Source organism: Anolis sagrei, chromosome 1 (assembly GCF_037176765.1).
Source record: "Anolis sagrei isolate rAnoSag1 chromosome 1, rAnoSag1.mat, whole genome shotgun sequence".
Taxonomy (NCBI): Eukaryota; Metazoa; Chordata; class Lepidosauria; order Squamata; family Dactyloidae; genus Anolis; species Anolis sagrei.
Window position 1 is genome coordinate 20,535,773 of NC_090021.1, and position 16,394 is coordinate 20,552,166.

A 16,394-nucleotide genomic window follows, 5' to 3' on the forward strand; every position below is an offset into this window, starting at 1 on the left:
CATCACATTGTTGCATAAACCATGAAATAAATTAATAGAAACACGACTTCGCCATGTTCTGATGCCACGGAAATGAAACCACCCGATCACTTGTCAAGTGGAGGGAGCCTATAACAAGATATCAATTCTGCCTCTCGTTGCAGCCCTAATGAAAATATAGATTTCATTCTGTCATTTAAAACCAAATGTGGATTTTGTTCATCGCCAAGCCTCGTTGCTGAGCCTCCAGCCCTTATTTGCAAAATACACCTCTAATCTCATTACAATGTTATTACACTTTCAGTTTTGATTATAATTTCCCAGCTAAATCAGCCCAGAAGCCTGCAAACACGCTGGCAGGAGAAATTAGCAAGCAATTTCGTTCAAATCCACGATGATGCATAGCGCTGATACGATCGCTGTTTATGACTATAGAAAAGGGGGAAATTAGCAAGACGTTTTGCGGGAGCGCGGCACAGAATGAATCGACACTTCTGTAGATAACAAAACACGTCCTTAATGCAGGAATACAAATGCCTTTGGAACGTAAATCAGAGTTAATTATGCCGACATTGATTTCTCAACTGGGAACTTAAAAAGTTTTAGTTCCACAGTTAAGAAACTGTCGATAAGATCTGTTTCCTTTTTCTGTGATAAACCTGCCACAACGGCAGAATAAATGATCCATTGGAGTGTTTTGCAGCTTCAGAGCACACACAACACTGGGCCCCCGGCTGTGCCACAACCTTCCAAAAATTCTGCAGCAAGGACAAAAATTCTGCAATCAGACGCTGCTATTGCACAAAGAAACTTATAGTTCCAGTTTAACTGCTACTGATGGATCCTATGGAATCTTAAGAGTTTGTAGTTTAGAGATGCACAAGAGCTATGTGTTAGAAAACACTAGGTTTGTTGTAGTTTGTTTTGTACATTCAAGTCCTTTTTGATTTATGGAAACCCTAAGATGAACCTGAGCCCTCGGTGGTGCAGTGGGTTGAATTGCTGAACTTGCTGACCAAAAGGTCAGCAGTTTGAATCTGGGGAGCAGGGTGAGCTCCTACTGTTAGCCCCAGCTTCTGCCAACCTAGCAGTTCGGCTGCTAAGTGTTTGGCTGATGGTAAAAATACCCTGGGAGCCCCCAGTGGTGCAGTGGGTTAAACTGCTGAGCTGTTGAACTTGTTGACCGAAAGGTTCAAATCCGGGGAGCGACGTGAGTTTCCGCTGTCAGCCCCAGCTTCTGCCAACTTAGCAGTTTGAAACATGCAAATGTGAGTAGATCAATAGGTACCACTTCAGCGGGAAGATAACAGCGCTCCATGTAGACATGCCGGCCACATGACCTTGGAGGCATCTACGGACAACGCCGTTTCTTCGGTTTAGAAATGGAGATGAGCATCACCCTGCAGTCAGACATGACTAGACTTAATGTCAAGGGGAAACCTTTACCTACTAAGGTGAATCTATTGCAGGGTTTTCTGTTCAAGAGTGGTTTGTTCAAGAGTGGTTTGCATTTGCCTCCCTTTGAGGCTGAGAGGATACGCCTTATCCAAAGTCACCCAATGGGTTTCCACAGTGCCTCCCCAAAAACAGCAAATCCCAGGATTTACTACGATGGAGCCATGGCTGATAACGTAGAATCATAGTGCTATAGTCCTGTACTGTACAAGGGCCCTGATTCACAAAACATTGATTCATCTTGGTCCATATTGTTCATAATTCCAGTCTGACCAGCAGTGGCTCTCTGGGATCTGGGACCTGGTCCTGTATGTTTATTACCTGCCCCACAGAGGGGGCTGCTGCTAGCTGCCCCAAAGTAGCAGGAATTCCAGCCTTCTCAGGTGGCTCCAAAGCGGCGTTGCCGCTGGACAGGTGATTCTGAGGCTTATTTTTCTTTGACTTCTTTTTACGTGCCAAAGGCGCCTCGGTGCCGGTCACTGTAGTCAGCAATTCTTTTTCCCCTTGAGGGAACAGCCCGGGGGGGAGGGAAGTCCCCCCATAAAGCGCGGAATTCAGACAAAGTATCAGATTTTTCCTTGTTTGTCTGTCCCCCAGGCACAACAAACATAACGAAAGGCCAACGTTGTCTGAATAGCTCGCTAAGCATGAGGCACAGCACTTAAAGGCCAAAGCGGCCGCCATGAGATACCTGCTTAACCGTATCTCCGTTTATGAACCCACGCGCTCACTTCGGTCATCCGGAGAGGCCTTGCTCGTGATTCCACCAGTGTAGCAGGCGCGTTTGGTGGGGACGCGAGACAGGGCCTTTTCTGTGGTGGCCCCCCGACTCTGGAACACCCTCCCAAAAGATCTTAGACAGGCCCCTACGTTGGCAGTCTTTAGAAAGAACTTGAAGACCTGGCTGTTCCAATGTGCCTTTCCAGAATAGGAATCTGCAATAACAAGTCCCAGAAGCACTTTATTAGAACTAAGATTGCTGCACACCGCACACTGCACTTACCCTATAATCCTTACATATCACCTGTCATATCAGTACTTTTAATCCTGTACCCATTACTCTGGCCCGGCCCAGTTTTATAGTGTCTTGGTGTATTGTTTATTGCTTGTTGTTTAATATTGCTTTAATTGTTTTTAATTTGCTTTAGGTGTTGTATTGTTATGTTGTGTTTTGAGGCCTTGGCCTATGTAAGCCGCATCGAGTCCTTCGGGAGATGCTAGCGGGGTACAAATAAAGATAATAATAATAATAATAATAATAATAATAATAATAATGACAGTTGAAAGGAGAATACTTAAAGTCAGAAGTCCAGGAAACAGACCAAGTCAGAGTGGAGAAAGTCAGATAGCGAAAGACAGTCTGGTTTAGTTAGTCAGACAGTCCAAAAAAGCTAGTCTTACAAAGGTTCTCAGCTGCTGACAGAGCGGCGGATTTATTTATTTTTTGTCGTGTCAGAGCAGCCAGTCCATCATATTACATTTCTAACAGAACAAAGCAAACAAACAGAAAAATACACAACTTGTGAGTTTGGTAGCTGGTTAAATGTCCTTTGACCATTATCTGGCCACTTGGAGTGCTTCCGTTGTTGCTGCAAGAAGGTCCTCCATTGTGCATGTGGCAGGGCTCAGGTTGCATTGCAGCAGGTGGTCAGTGGTTTGCTCTTCTCCACACTCGCATGTCGAGGATTCTACTTCGTAGCCCCATTTCTGAAGGTTGGCTCTGCATCTCGTGGTGCCAGAGCGCAGTCTGTTCAATGCCTTCCAAGTCGCCCAGTCTTCTGTGTGCCCAGGAGGGAGTCTCTCATTTGGTATCAGCCATTGCTGGGTTTGAGCCTGCCACTTTTGGACTCTCGCTTGCTGAGGTGTTTCAGCGAGTGTCTCTGTAGATCTTAGAAAACTATGTCTAGATTTAAGTCGTTGGCATGCTGGCTGATACCCAAACAGGGGATGAGCTGGAGATGTCTCTGCCTTGGTCCTTTCACTATTGGCTGCTACTTCCCGGCGGATGTCAGGTGGTGCAATACCGGCTAAGCAGTGTAATTTCTCCAGTGGTGTAGGGCGCAAACACCCCATGATAATGCGGCATGTCTCATTGAAAGCCACATCCACTGTTTTAGTGTGGTGAGATGTGTTCCACACTGGGCATGCATACTCAGCAGCAGAGTAGCACAGCGCAAGGGCAGAGCGGCGGATGAAGAGAACTGAGACAGTTACCCCGTCCACTGGCTACTTATACTCACAAGCAGAGAGTGGGTGGGGCTAACTGCCAGAAATGTTTTCAGATCTATCTAGAACAGTGGTTCTCAACCTGTGGCTCCTCAGATGTTTTGGCCTTCAACTCCCAGAAATCCTAACAGCTGGTGAACCGGCTGGGATTTCTGGGAGTTGTAGGCCAAAACACCTGGGGACCCACAGGTTGAGAACCACTGATCTAGAAGGTTCCGAAGCTGTCGGCTCAGACGCAGAAACTACCATATGTGCAATTCACAGTTGACCACGATGGGAAAATTGTGAATTACCTGCCTTGATATTTTGGGTTGAAGATCATTCCTCACATTGCTATGACTCCAACGGATATGCCATTTCAATTTAAGAGATTGCACTTCCCAATTCGATCGGCATTTGTAATCACCAACAACAAATTTCAAATCTTTAAAAGTGTGCAGTTCAGATCTAGACACGGATCGCTTCTCGTATGGACAATGATATGTTGCGTGTTCTAGAGTCGGAAAATCAAACAATCTCTCTATCTGCACAGACAATGGAACAACCACAAGTATTGTATACCCACAAGCATTGTGAAATTAAATATATTAAAAACGTACTCTTTCTCTTTTCTTTCGTTTCCATTTAACTAGACTGGGCCACAGCAACGCTTGGCCGGGAACAGCTAGTTTTCAATAAATTAAACTGGGGATACCAGTCCCAAAGATACAGAAGGTTGTATTGTACTCCTTTCCTGCCTGTTTGTGCACTATATGCAGGTGAAACTATTAGGTTTTTATCTTTTCAGAAAGACATCCTGATGAGACAGGAAAAAAAAACATGCAAAATTCAAGGTCTGTAAAGCACTGGGCTTTTTCTTTTCCAGCGGTGAACTAGGAAAGAACATAATTAATTACCAATTTCTACTCCAAACAGAAAAGCATAAATATGATTAGAGGAAAATGGAAAGTGGGTCAGGTTTAAAATGTGCACCGCTCCAGAGGCAATTATGCACAAAATATCTAATGCAAAAGACAAATCCATTAATTCTGGAGCATATTCTTAATTGTTGTAGTGGATCTGGCCTTGAAAGCAGAGATCTGCATTGTAATAAGTAGATGAGAGAGGTTACTTCCTGCCTCACACAGAATGCCCTTCAGTAAAATGGCATGAAAGGGGATTTGGAAGATATTCACAGTCACGCATCTGCTGGGACCAACCTGACTCCGATTCTGAGTATACATTTCTTCAAGTCATTAAAATAAAAGAAGAGGGGAAAACATTTGCTTTCCACGAACGTCTGAAAGGCACAACTGCATTTTCAATTCACCCTAACTTACCTTGCCCAATACAAGGGAAGTGGTTTTTTTTTTACATATATAGAATCATAGAGTTGGAAAAGACCTCATGGACCATCTAGTCCAGTGGTTCTCAACCTGGGGTCCCCAGATGTTTTTGGCCTACAACTCCCAGAAATCCCAGCCAGTTTACCAGCTGTTAGGATTTCTGGGAGTTGAAAGCCAAAACATCTGGGGACCCACAGGTTGAGAACCACTGATCTAGTCCAACCCCGTGCCAAGAAGCAGGAAAATAGCATTCAAAGCACCCCCCAACAGATGGCCATCCAGTCTCTGTTTAAAAGCTTCCAAAGAAGAAGCCTCCACCACACTCCCAGGCAGAGAGTTCCACTGCTGAACAGGTCTCACAATCAGGAAGTTCTTCCTCATGTTCAGGTGGAATCTTCTTTCCTGGAGTTTGAAGCCATTGTTCCATTGTGTCCTAATCTCCAGGACAGCAGAAAACAAGCTTGCTCCCTCCTCCCTATGACTTCCCCTCACATATTTATACATGGCCATCTGTCAGGGGTGATTTGAATGCAATATTCCTGCTTCTTGGCGGGGGGGGGGGGGGGTGGACTGGATGGCCTATGAGGTCTCTTCCAACTCTATGATTCCTTGATCTCAGCCTTCTCTTTAGGCTAAATATGCCCAGTTCTTTAAGCCGCTCCTCATAGGGCTTGTTCTCCAGACCCTTGATCATTTAAGTCGCCCTCCTCTGGACACATTCCAGCTTGTCAAACATCTCCCTTCAATTGTGGTGCCCAGAATTGGACACAGTATTCCAGATGTAGTCTAACCAAGGCAGAATAGAGGGGTAGCATGACTTCCCTGGATCTAGACATTATACTCGTATTTATTCAGGCCAAAATCCCATTGGCTTTTTTTTTTGTCGCTGCATAACATTGTTGGCTTATGATTAACTTCTTGTCCACGAGGAATCCAAGATCTTTTTCACACGTACTGCTGTCAAGTAAGGTGTCCCCCATTCTGTACGCATTTCATTTTTTTCTGCCTAAGTGGTGTATCTTGCATTTGTTCCTGCTGAACTTCATTCTGTTAGTTTTGGCCCATCTCTCTAATCTATTAAGATTGTTTTGAATTGTGCTCCTGTCTGTATTCTGGGTTTTGGCTATCCTTCCAATTTGGTGTCATCTGCAAACTTGATGATCATGCCTTCTAACCCTTCATCTTACTCATTAATAAAGATCTGAACAGGACCAGGACCAGGACAGAACCCTGCTTATGGCACTCTGCTCATCACTTCTTTCCAGGATGAAGAGGAAGCATTTATTTATTATTTATTTATTTACTTTATTTGTATACCGCTCTTCTCAGCCATTAGGCGACTCAGAGCGGTTCACAACAAACAGCGGCAAAAATTAAATGCAAACATCATACAAACCATTCAAAAAACAATTAACACAATAATACATTAAGCAATTAACATTAAGCAATTAACATCAATAACCATCAATAAACATCAATAAACAACTCACTAGCGTCTCATAACTAAAATCGTAATCCAAGCTCGTCATCCGTTGTTCCGATTTCCTATAATTCATTGTAATTCATTGCACTGCCTATTCAAACGCCTGTTCAAATAACCAGGTTTTCACTTTCTTCCGAAATGTCATTAATGAGGGAGCCGATCTGATGTCTGTGGGAAGGGCGTTCCACAGCCGAGGGGCCACCACTGAGAAGGCCCTGTCCCTCGTCCCCGCCAACCGTGCCTGAGTTGCAGGCAGGATTGAGAGCAGGGCCTCCCCAGAAGATCTTAAAGTCCTAGTGGGCTCATAGGCGGAGATGTGTTCAGATAGGTAACTTGGGCCAGAACCGTTTAGGGCTTTATAGGCCAACGCCAGCACTTTGAATTGTGCCCGGTAGCAAATTGGCAGCCAGTGGGGCTGGCACAACAGAGGAGTTGTATGCTCCCTGTGTGCCGCTCCTGTTAGTATCATGGCTGCCGAGCATTGAACCAGTTGAAGCTTCCGAGCGGTCTTCAAAGGCAACCCCACGTAGAGAGCGTTGCAGTAGTCTAAACCAGAGCGTGGACTACCGTGGCCAAGTCAGACTTCCCAAGGTACGGGCGCAGCTGGCGCACAAGCTTTAGCTGTGCAAATGCTCCCCTGGTCACTGCCGAAACCTGGGGTTCCAGGCTCAGCGATGAGTCCAGGGTCACACCCAAGCTGCGAACCTGCGTCTTCAGGGGGAGTGCGACCCCATCCAACACAGGCTGTAACCCTATGCCCTGTTCGGCCTTGCGACTGACCAGGAGGACCTCTGTCTTGTCTGGATTCAATTTCAATTTGTTCGCCCTCATCCAGACCGTCACAGCGGCCAGGCACCGGTTCAGGACTTGGACCTTAGTAGCAGGTGGGAAGGAGTGACAGAGTTGAACATCATCTGCGTACAGATGACACCGTACCCCGAAACTCCGAGAGAATCACATTGGGAGAATCACCCTCTGGGTTAGTTCGCTTAACCACTTACAGATCCACCTAATCATAGTTTTGCCTAGCTCACATTGAACAAGTTTGTTTACCAGAAGTTCATGGGGGACCTTGTCGAAGGACTTACTGAAGTCCAGATACGCTGCATCCACAGCATTCCCTGCATCTATCCAGCCTGTAACTCTATTGAAAAAAGAGATCAGATTAAAAGAGATCAGATAGGTATGTATTTAAGATGTGCTGGGCAAATGTGGTGGGATTTTCTCCCCTAACAACCATCCTATGGGCAAAATATCCCAACAAAGAAAAAAAATTTTTTTTTGGTCGTGTCAGGAGCAACCGCTCCTGTTGGAAATAGGAAATAGGAAACGAAGGAAATAGGACACCTATTGTGATTACTGGAGTCTACTCGTATGCAATAAGGAATAGGACATTTATTGACATTCAAGGACTATTCTTACTCACATGAAGGTTTTGTTTCATACTTCAAGAGAGGAACCAATTGTTTCTGCTTAATGTGAATGTGGCAGCTTTGTGTTTTGTTGATATATGTATTTGTAAGTATACCGGCTGTTAGGAATTGTGGGAGTTGAAGTCCAAAACACCTGGAGAGCCGAAGTTTGCCCATGCCTGGTATAACCCATTTAATGGGTAGTTGTTTACTCATCAGGTTGGGTGAAGCTGTTCATACAGATAGACTTCCTCTTCTAACTGGAAGCCAAGAATCTCTGCCAAACATGAATAGTCTATGAAGTTTTATCTTGCCTCTAGAGGCTCTTCATAAACAGATGTGCAACTTTATCAAAGCCAAAAGCACATATACAAAATACGGTCCAAGAAGCAGCTGATCAATGTGCAATTAATGCAGGATATATTTATTTCTTTTATATAGTCACAGGCATTGCACGTGAAGTTTCTTTTCACAGCCAGTGTTTCAGAACAGAAGACTTTCAATGTGCCCATTTACCCAATGAATGTTACAGCACATCCTTTAATTAGTTAAATAATAACAATAATAATAGCGGCACTGCAGTATTTTCGGATGCCTCACCATTCTGCATCGCCGACAGCTTTGGAAAAAACATAGTCCTTTCCCTCAAAGCACATCACGCCGTCTTTCAGATAGAACTTCCATCTGTTCTTGCTTCGCTGAACCTGAGTTTTAAAAAAAGCAAACAGTAGGGGCTCTCAGAAACTGTTTAATAGAACCTTTAATTCCTGCTGATTAGAAAACCTACTCAGAGCAAACCTGGTTTCCTTTGTAAAGGATGGAATACAAACAGCTGTTTGAAGAAGAACGTAAACCCAAAGACCAAAAAAAAAACAAAACATGAAGCCATACCAGTACCGCACATATTGGAAGTTCAGATGAGATTTTAAAATAATGTAGTACTGTTCATCATTTAAGAGTATAGGTTGGGTATTGTTTATCCAAAATGCTGGAGACTTGTAGTGTTTCGGATCTTGGATTTTTTTACAGATTTGGAAATATTTATTTATTTACTTATTTATTTACAGTATTTATATTCCTGGGAGCAGTGGTGCAGTGGCTTAATAATAAATAATAATAAAACTTTATTTATACCCAGCTACCATCTCCCCAAGGGACTCAGTGCGGCTTAAAAGCAATAACAAAACATCAATACAAAACAATCAAAATAAATCTCATAAATAAAAATAAACAATAAACAGTAACAGTAACAACAAGCATTTAAAAACCTATGGCTGGGCCAAATGTGATAATTAAAAATAAAAAAAATAATGCTGGGCATGAACAACGTCATATACTGGGATAGAATTTTCGGCAAGAGAGGGGCAAGCAAACAATCCTAAATCAATGATAAAGTGCATTTAGAGGACCTATTGCTGAGAGTATTTCCTTATTCTGGGAAGGTACACTGGAACAACCATGTTTTCAGGCTCCTCCTAAAGACTGCCAAAGTTGGGGCATGTCGGATGTCCTTGGGCAGTGAGTTCCAGAGTCGAGGGGCCACTACCGAGAAGGCCCTCTCCCTCGTCCTCACCAATCGTGCCTGCGATGGAGGTGACAGCGCGAGCAGAGCCTCTTAAGCCGCTGAGCTGCTGAACTTGCTGACCAAAAGGTCAGCACTTCAAATCCGGGGAGGGAAGTGAGCTCCCGTTGTTAGGCCCAGCTTCTGCTAACCTAGCAGTTCAAAAACATACAAATGTGAGTAGATCAATAGGTACTGCTCTAGCGAGAAGGTAACCGCGCTCCATGCAGTCATGCCGGCCACACCTTGGGGGTGTCTATGGGCAATGCTGGCTCTTTGGCTTAGAAATAGAGATGAGCACCAACCCCCAGAGTCAGAAACGACTGACTAGACTTAATGTCAGCGGAAAACCTTTACCTATGCATATTCTGCCCTTCTCACCCCAAAGGGGACTCACAGCGGATCACAGAAAATATACATGGCAAACATTCAATGCCAATGATACAATGACAAGACCAACAACGCATAGAGGTATATATATAGCCTTTCCCATCTTTCTGCATCTTTGGAGGCTATGCTTAGTTCTGGCCACAGGAGGGTGCTGTTGCTCCATTTCCTTGCCAAAGAGCTTTTCTTTGTTCGTATACTTCCTCCTTGCCTAAAATACCTTCCCGCTTTAATGCAGTTCCTATTTATCTACTGATATTTGTTTTGAACTGCTAGGCTGGCAGAAGCTGAGCAGAAGGTCAGGCGTTTACCCTGACCCGGGCTTCAAACTATCAACCTTCCGGTTAGCAAGATTTATTGCAGCTTGGTGATTAACCTGCTGTGCTAAAGCCCATCCCAATCCTTGCATATACCCTCCACATTTGCAGGGATTGGGTGAAAGTGGGAAAACCATAATTTAAAAACACTAGGTCTTCCAGCACAACTCTAAACTCAGTGTCCACCAGAAGCTGTTCATAGCACCGAAGGATGAAAGAGAAGTTATTTCTAGGCATCTCTAGTTTCTTCAGCATGCCTCTGTGATCAACATCTACCAAATTTCTGTCAAAGAGTCACATTAGAGGACCTAGAGCAGTGGTTCTCAACCTTCCTAATGCCGTGACCCCTGAATACAGTCCCTCATGTTGTGGTGACCCCCAACCATAACATTGTTTTTGTTGAGACTTCATAACAGTCATTTTACTACTGTTATAAATCATAATGTAAATATCAGATATGCAAGATGTATTTTCATTCACTGGACCAAACTGAGCGCAAATACCCAATGCACCCAACATGTAAATGCTAGTGGGGTTGGGGGAGGATTGATTTTGTAATTTGGGAGTTGTAGTTGCTGGGATTTATAATTCACCTATAATCAAAGAGCATTTTGAACTCCACCAACAATGGATTTGAACCTAATTTGCCATACAGAACTCCCATGACCAACAGTAAACACTGGAATGGTGGATCTGGACCAAACTTGGCACAAATACTCAACATGCGCAAATGTGAACACTGGTGGAGCCTGGGGAAAATAGACCTTAACTTTTAGGAGTTGTAGTTGCTGGGATTTATAGTTCATTAAAATCAAAGAACATTCTGAACTCCACCAACAATAAAATTGGCTCAAACTTCCCACAAAATACTGTTTTCTGATGGTCTTTGGCGACCCCGCTGACACCCCTTCGCGACCCCCTCAGGGGTCCCGACCCCCAGGTTGAGAAACACTGACCTAGAGGTTCCTAGAAACAACAAATCTGTGAATGATCAAATCCACAAAAGTCAAACCTGTAAAAGTATATAATTCTTCCTTCTGCATTCTGCTTTCCTGCCAGAATACTATAGTGATTGAGCATATAAATTATAAGGCTGGGAAAGGGGGGGGGGGAGTATGGCCCCAAGACCCTATTTTGTGTTCTTAGTGTTTTCAAATCACTCCTAATAGCACCTAGAGTATCCGCTGAAGCTTCTGTCAAAACATACACAAATCTGCCCCAAAACTTCCATAAAAACATGGCAATATAAGTCCTTTTCACCAGTAGTATCCCACACAGCTCTTCAAATTAATATTAGAATCAGAAGCAAAGTGATGCCACTTCCAGTTCCAATGCTACTGGGAATAGGGATAAGGCCACTCACATGGAATTAGTTTCAGAGCCTGGCTACAACCAGCTTTGTTCACCCACAGCATTTTAATTTGTGTAGAATTCAAGAATTAAGATTGTGTTTTTGTTTATGTATTTTCAGTGATTGTTTAATGGACCAAACACTGCCCGACAATTCATGTTTCAACAAAAGAACAGAGAAAATGTTCTGTGTGTACCTTATCGTATTGACACACAATTATATTATCGGTGTCAAAGACATCTGGAGTTTCCTGCTCACTCACATCATCACCGGAATTTAAAGGGTCCTGAAAGAGAAGAATCACAAAGCTTCAAAAACAGAAAATGAAAAATGTCTGTATTTGTGTGAATCAAAATTTGGGAGTAGGGTACATTTTTATTTTATTTTATTTACAGGATTTATATTCCACCCTTTTCACCCTAAAGGGGTCTCAGGGTGGATCAAAGAACACATACACGGCAAACTTTCAATGCCAATTATACAATGACAAGATAGACAACAGATAGAGGCATATACAATAATGACAAGATAAACAACAGATAGAGGCATATACAATAATATAGGTTGCCCCATCTTTCAGTATCCTTGGAGGCTGTGCTTGGTTCTGGCCATCTTGCTGAAGAGCTTTCTTTGTTCATAAAAGTCCTCTTTTTTCTGATCAAAATGCCATGCCTAAATACCTTCCCGCTTTAACATGGTTCCTATTTATCCACTCACATTTGTTTTTGAACTGCAAAGTAGGCAGAAGCTGGGCTAAACGTCAGGTGCTCACCATGACTTGGGCTTCAAAATGTCAGCCTTCCAGTTGACAATTTTTATTGCAGCTTGGTGATTAACCTACTGTGCTAAAGCCCGGCCCATTTTTAAGATAACAATTCCTCAAATCCTCTAACCAGCATAGGGGCCATTGTGGCTGCAGATTTCGTAAAAGGTAAAGTTAAAGATTTTCCACTGACATTGAGTCTAGTCGTGTCTGACTCTGGGGGTTGGTGATCATTTCCATTTCTAAGCCAAAGAGCCAGCATTGTCCATAGACACCTCCAAGGTCATGTGGCTGGCATGACTGAATGGAGCGCTGTCACCTTCCCACTGGAGAGGTACCTATTGATCTACTCACATTTGCATGTTTTTGAACTGCTAGGTTGGCAGAAGCTGGGACTAACAGCAGGAGTTCACCCCGCTCCCCAGATTCGAACCAGCAACCTTTCGGTCAGCAAGTTCAGCAGCTCAGCGGTTTAACCCACTGCACCACCGGGGGCAGATTTCGTAGAACGTTACAACTGGAGGGAATGCAAGGACCACCTTGTTCAACTTATTTATTTATTTATTATTTAAACTTATATGCCGCCACTCCCCTGGGGCTCGGAGCGGCTTACAAGAATAGCTAAAATCTAACAAAATTTAAAAGCAATTTAAAACAACTTCCTCCTTGCTGTGGCCAAGCTTCCCTCCCTCTTTCTCTCCTTTTTCTCCTTCCTTTGCTCCCTTTCCTACCTTCCTTCCCTTTTCTTCTTTCCTTCGTTCCTTCTCTACCTCTTTATTTCCTTCTCCCATTTTTCTTTTCCTTCTCCTTTCTCTCCTTTTTCCCTTTTCTACCTCTTCCCTTCCTTCCTTTACTTTTAGCTTCCATCCTTCTTTATCATTTCCTTCTTTCCTTCCCTCCCTTTCTCTCCTTTCATCCTTCTCTACCTCTTTCCTTCCTTCCTTGGTTTTTTGCTTCCATCCTTCCTTCTCTTTCCTTCCCGTCCTCTTTCTCTCTTTTCCCTCCTTCCTTCACTCCCTCTTTACTTCCGTCCCTTATTTTCTTTCCTTCTCTCCTTCCTTCCTTCTCTACATCTTTCCTTCCTTCCCCTTTTTTTTTCCTTCTTTTTTCTCTCCTTACTTTCTTTGCTCTTTGCTTCCATGCTTCCTTCTTTCTTTCCCTCTTTCTTTCTTTCTTTCTTTCTTTCTTTCTCCCCTTCCTTCCCTTTTTTACTGTATCGTCATTTAGCTTCTTCCTTCATTCCTTCTTGGATCTCTGTGTGCATCTATACAGCAGAATGAATGCAATCTGACACCACTTTTACTACCATGGCTCAATGCTATGGCAATCCTAGGTATTGTAGTTTGGTGAGGCACTAGCGCTCTTTGGCAGAGAAGACTAAATATCTCATGATTCCATAGCACTAAGCCATGGCAGCTAAAGTGGTGCCAAACTGCATTAATTCTACAGTGTAGATGCACCCTCAGACTTCATTTAGCCTGAACCTGTTGCTCAATGCATGAGCTACTATCCAAAATAATATTCCAGATAGTTAATCCTTCTCTGCTTAATCACCTCAAGTCAAAGAAAAGTCTACCATTTCGTTGGCTGAGGCAACAAGAGCAGAGGACGCATGGCCGTATCTCAGTGACGCAACAAAATGCCAGCATGGGTTCAGGGATTAGATCATTGCCTCTCAAGGACACAGTTGTGCCACATTATTCTATCCTCATCGTTTCTTGGAAATTCAGTAGCTGATAAGCTTGCAGGCAAGACCATCACTTTGAGCAGCACCGGACAAGGTGACCTCCACATTTCTTCCAGCTCTGTGTTATCATGTCTGATCTGACCCTCTGCTAGACACAGGAACACGGCGTTCAAGGGAATCAAAAGCATTTACCTCCTCAGTGATGTCAACCGAGGGGTCATCGGCGTCACTGGCGCTGCTGAGAGACTGATTGTCTGAAGTGCTATTTTCATCCTCTTCTTCATCCAGGACTTTGAGATCATCGGCGTCAATGATGCCAACAAGCTCCTCATCCTCCCCCACAACAGGTGGGCTTTCTACTTCTGCCCTGGGGCAAGCATCACCTGTCCCGTCTAACTGAATGATGGTTTTAAGGTCGGTGGCTATATCCTTTGGGGCCTGCATATCAGGGTCCATCTGGACACTCGGATTTAGCTGGAAGGAAGGAATAAATGTGGGTAAATATGAGACAGTCAACACGATGCAGTGGTTTGAGCACTGGACTATGACTGTGGAAAGTAGGGTTCGATTCCCTGCTCAGCCACAAAAACCCACCTTGGACAAATCACACACTCTCCGCCCCAGAAAAACTCATGATAGGGTCTGCCTTAGGGTCACCCTAAGTCAGAAAGGACTCAAAAGTCATCAGTTGGGGACCCCTCCTCCCAGCACCAACTGCTGCTCTGGACCAGAGTGAAGGGGGGGGGGGGGGCGGGCATGGGACAGTTCCACCTTGTTTCCTGTGCTATTCTAATAGTATAATATAATGTAATATAGTATATTGTATATACATATAATATTTATAATATTATAATGTAATACAATATAATACTAATAATAATGATATTATCATTATATATTTTATATTACATGTAATATTACTAATAATATTACAATATAATGGTATAGTACAATATAGTAATATATAATACTGGTATTGTACTATGCTAACTATATACAGGGTTAGTCAAAATGCATAGGCCAATAAGCCATTCAATTGAATGGCTTATTGGCCTATGCATTTTGACTAACCCTGTATAACCTCAGCAGACTGAAAGCCAAAACCAAGGTTACAACATCTGTTATAGAACTCCAGTATGCTGATGACAACATCGCCTGTGCGCATTCAGAAGAAGATCTACAAGCCACTCTAAACACCTTCGCAGAAGCATACGAGAAGCTCAGCCTGTCATTGAACATCAAGAAAACCAAAGTGCTGTTCCAGCAGTCACCAGCCAACCTCTCTCCAATGCCAGCGATACAGGTTAATGGTGTAACATTAGAAAATGTTGATCATTTCCGCTACCTTGGCAGCCACCTCTCCACCAAAGTCAACATCAACACCGAAATACAACACCGCCTGAGCTCTGCGAGTGCAGCATTTTTTCAAATGAAGCAGAGAGTGTTTGAGGACCGGGACACCCGTAGGGAGACCAAGGTGCTTGTCTATAAAGCTATTGTCCTCCCAACCCTGCTCTACGCCTGCGAAGTGTGGACTGTCTACAGACGTCACATGCAACTCCTGGAACGATTCCATCAGCATTGCCTCTGGAAAATCCTGCAAATCTCTTGGGAAGACAGGCAGACAAACGTCAGCGTGCTGGAAGAAGCAAAGACCACCAGCATTGAAGCGATGGTCCTCCGCCATCAACTACGCTGGACAGGCCATGTTGTCCGGATGCCCAACCACCGTCTCCCAAAGCAGTTGCTCTACTCCAAACTCAAGAATGGAAAACGCAATGTTGGTGGACAGGAAAAGAGATTTAAAGATGGGCTCAAAGCCAAATTTAAAAACTCCGGCATAGACACTGAGAACTGGGATGCCCTGGCCCTTGAGCGCTCCAGCTGGAGGTCAGCTGTGACCAGCAGTGCTGTAGAATTTGGAGAGGCACAAATGGAGGGTGAAAGAGAGAAATGTGCCAAGAGGAAGGTGCGTCAAGCCAACCCCGTCCGAGACTGCCTTCCACCTGGAAACGAATGCCCTCACTGCGGAAGAAGACACAGATCAAGAATAGGGCTCCACAGTCACCTTCGAACCCACCGCCAGGACACTGAACTTGGAGAACCATCATCCTCAGACTACAAGGGATCGCCTAAGTAAGTGTGTGTGTGTGTGTGTGTGTGTGTACACACACACACACACACACACACACATATATCTTGTAATATATGTATATATCTTGTAATAGACATATCTTGTAATAGATATATCTTGCATATATACCTTGGTCCGCAAGTTCAGCAGCTCAGCAATTTAACCTGCTGTGCCACCAGAGGACCTTAGAATAATAGAATCCTAGAGTTGGAAGAGACCTCATGTGCTATCCAGTCCAACCCCCTGCCAAGAAGCAGGAAAATCGCTTTCAAAGCACCCTTGATAGATGGCCATCCAGCCTCTGTTTAAAAGCC

At 43.9% G+C, this 16,394-nt stretch overlaps 1 protein-coding gene across 1 annotated transcript in view; it reads right to left on the bottom strand.

The window, feature by feature from the left end:
- Positions 1-8,283: 8,283 nt before the first annotated feature.
- GTF2A1L (general transcription factor IIA subunit 1 like) overlaps positions 8,284-16,394 on the bottom strand; it is a 34,672-nt gene continuing 26,561 nt past the window's right edge. Inside the window, exons 7-9 of the mRNA XM_067463237.1 lie at positions 14,139-14,420; positions 11,693-11,782; positions 8,284-8,584 (exon numbers count right to left, since the gene is read on the bottom strand). Coding sequence (XP_067319338.1) covers positions 8,477-8,584; positions 11,693-11,782; positions 14,139-14,420 — 480 coding nt within the window. The 3' untranslated portion in view covers positions 8,284-8,476. The remainder of the gene's footprint in view (positions 8,585-11,692; positions 11,783-14,138; positions 14,421-16,394) is intronic.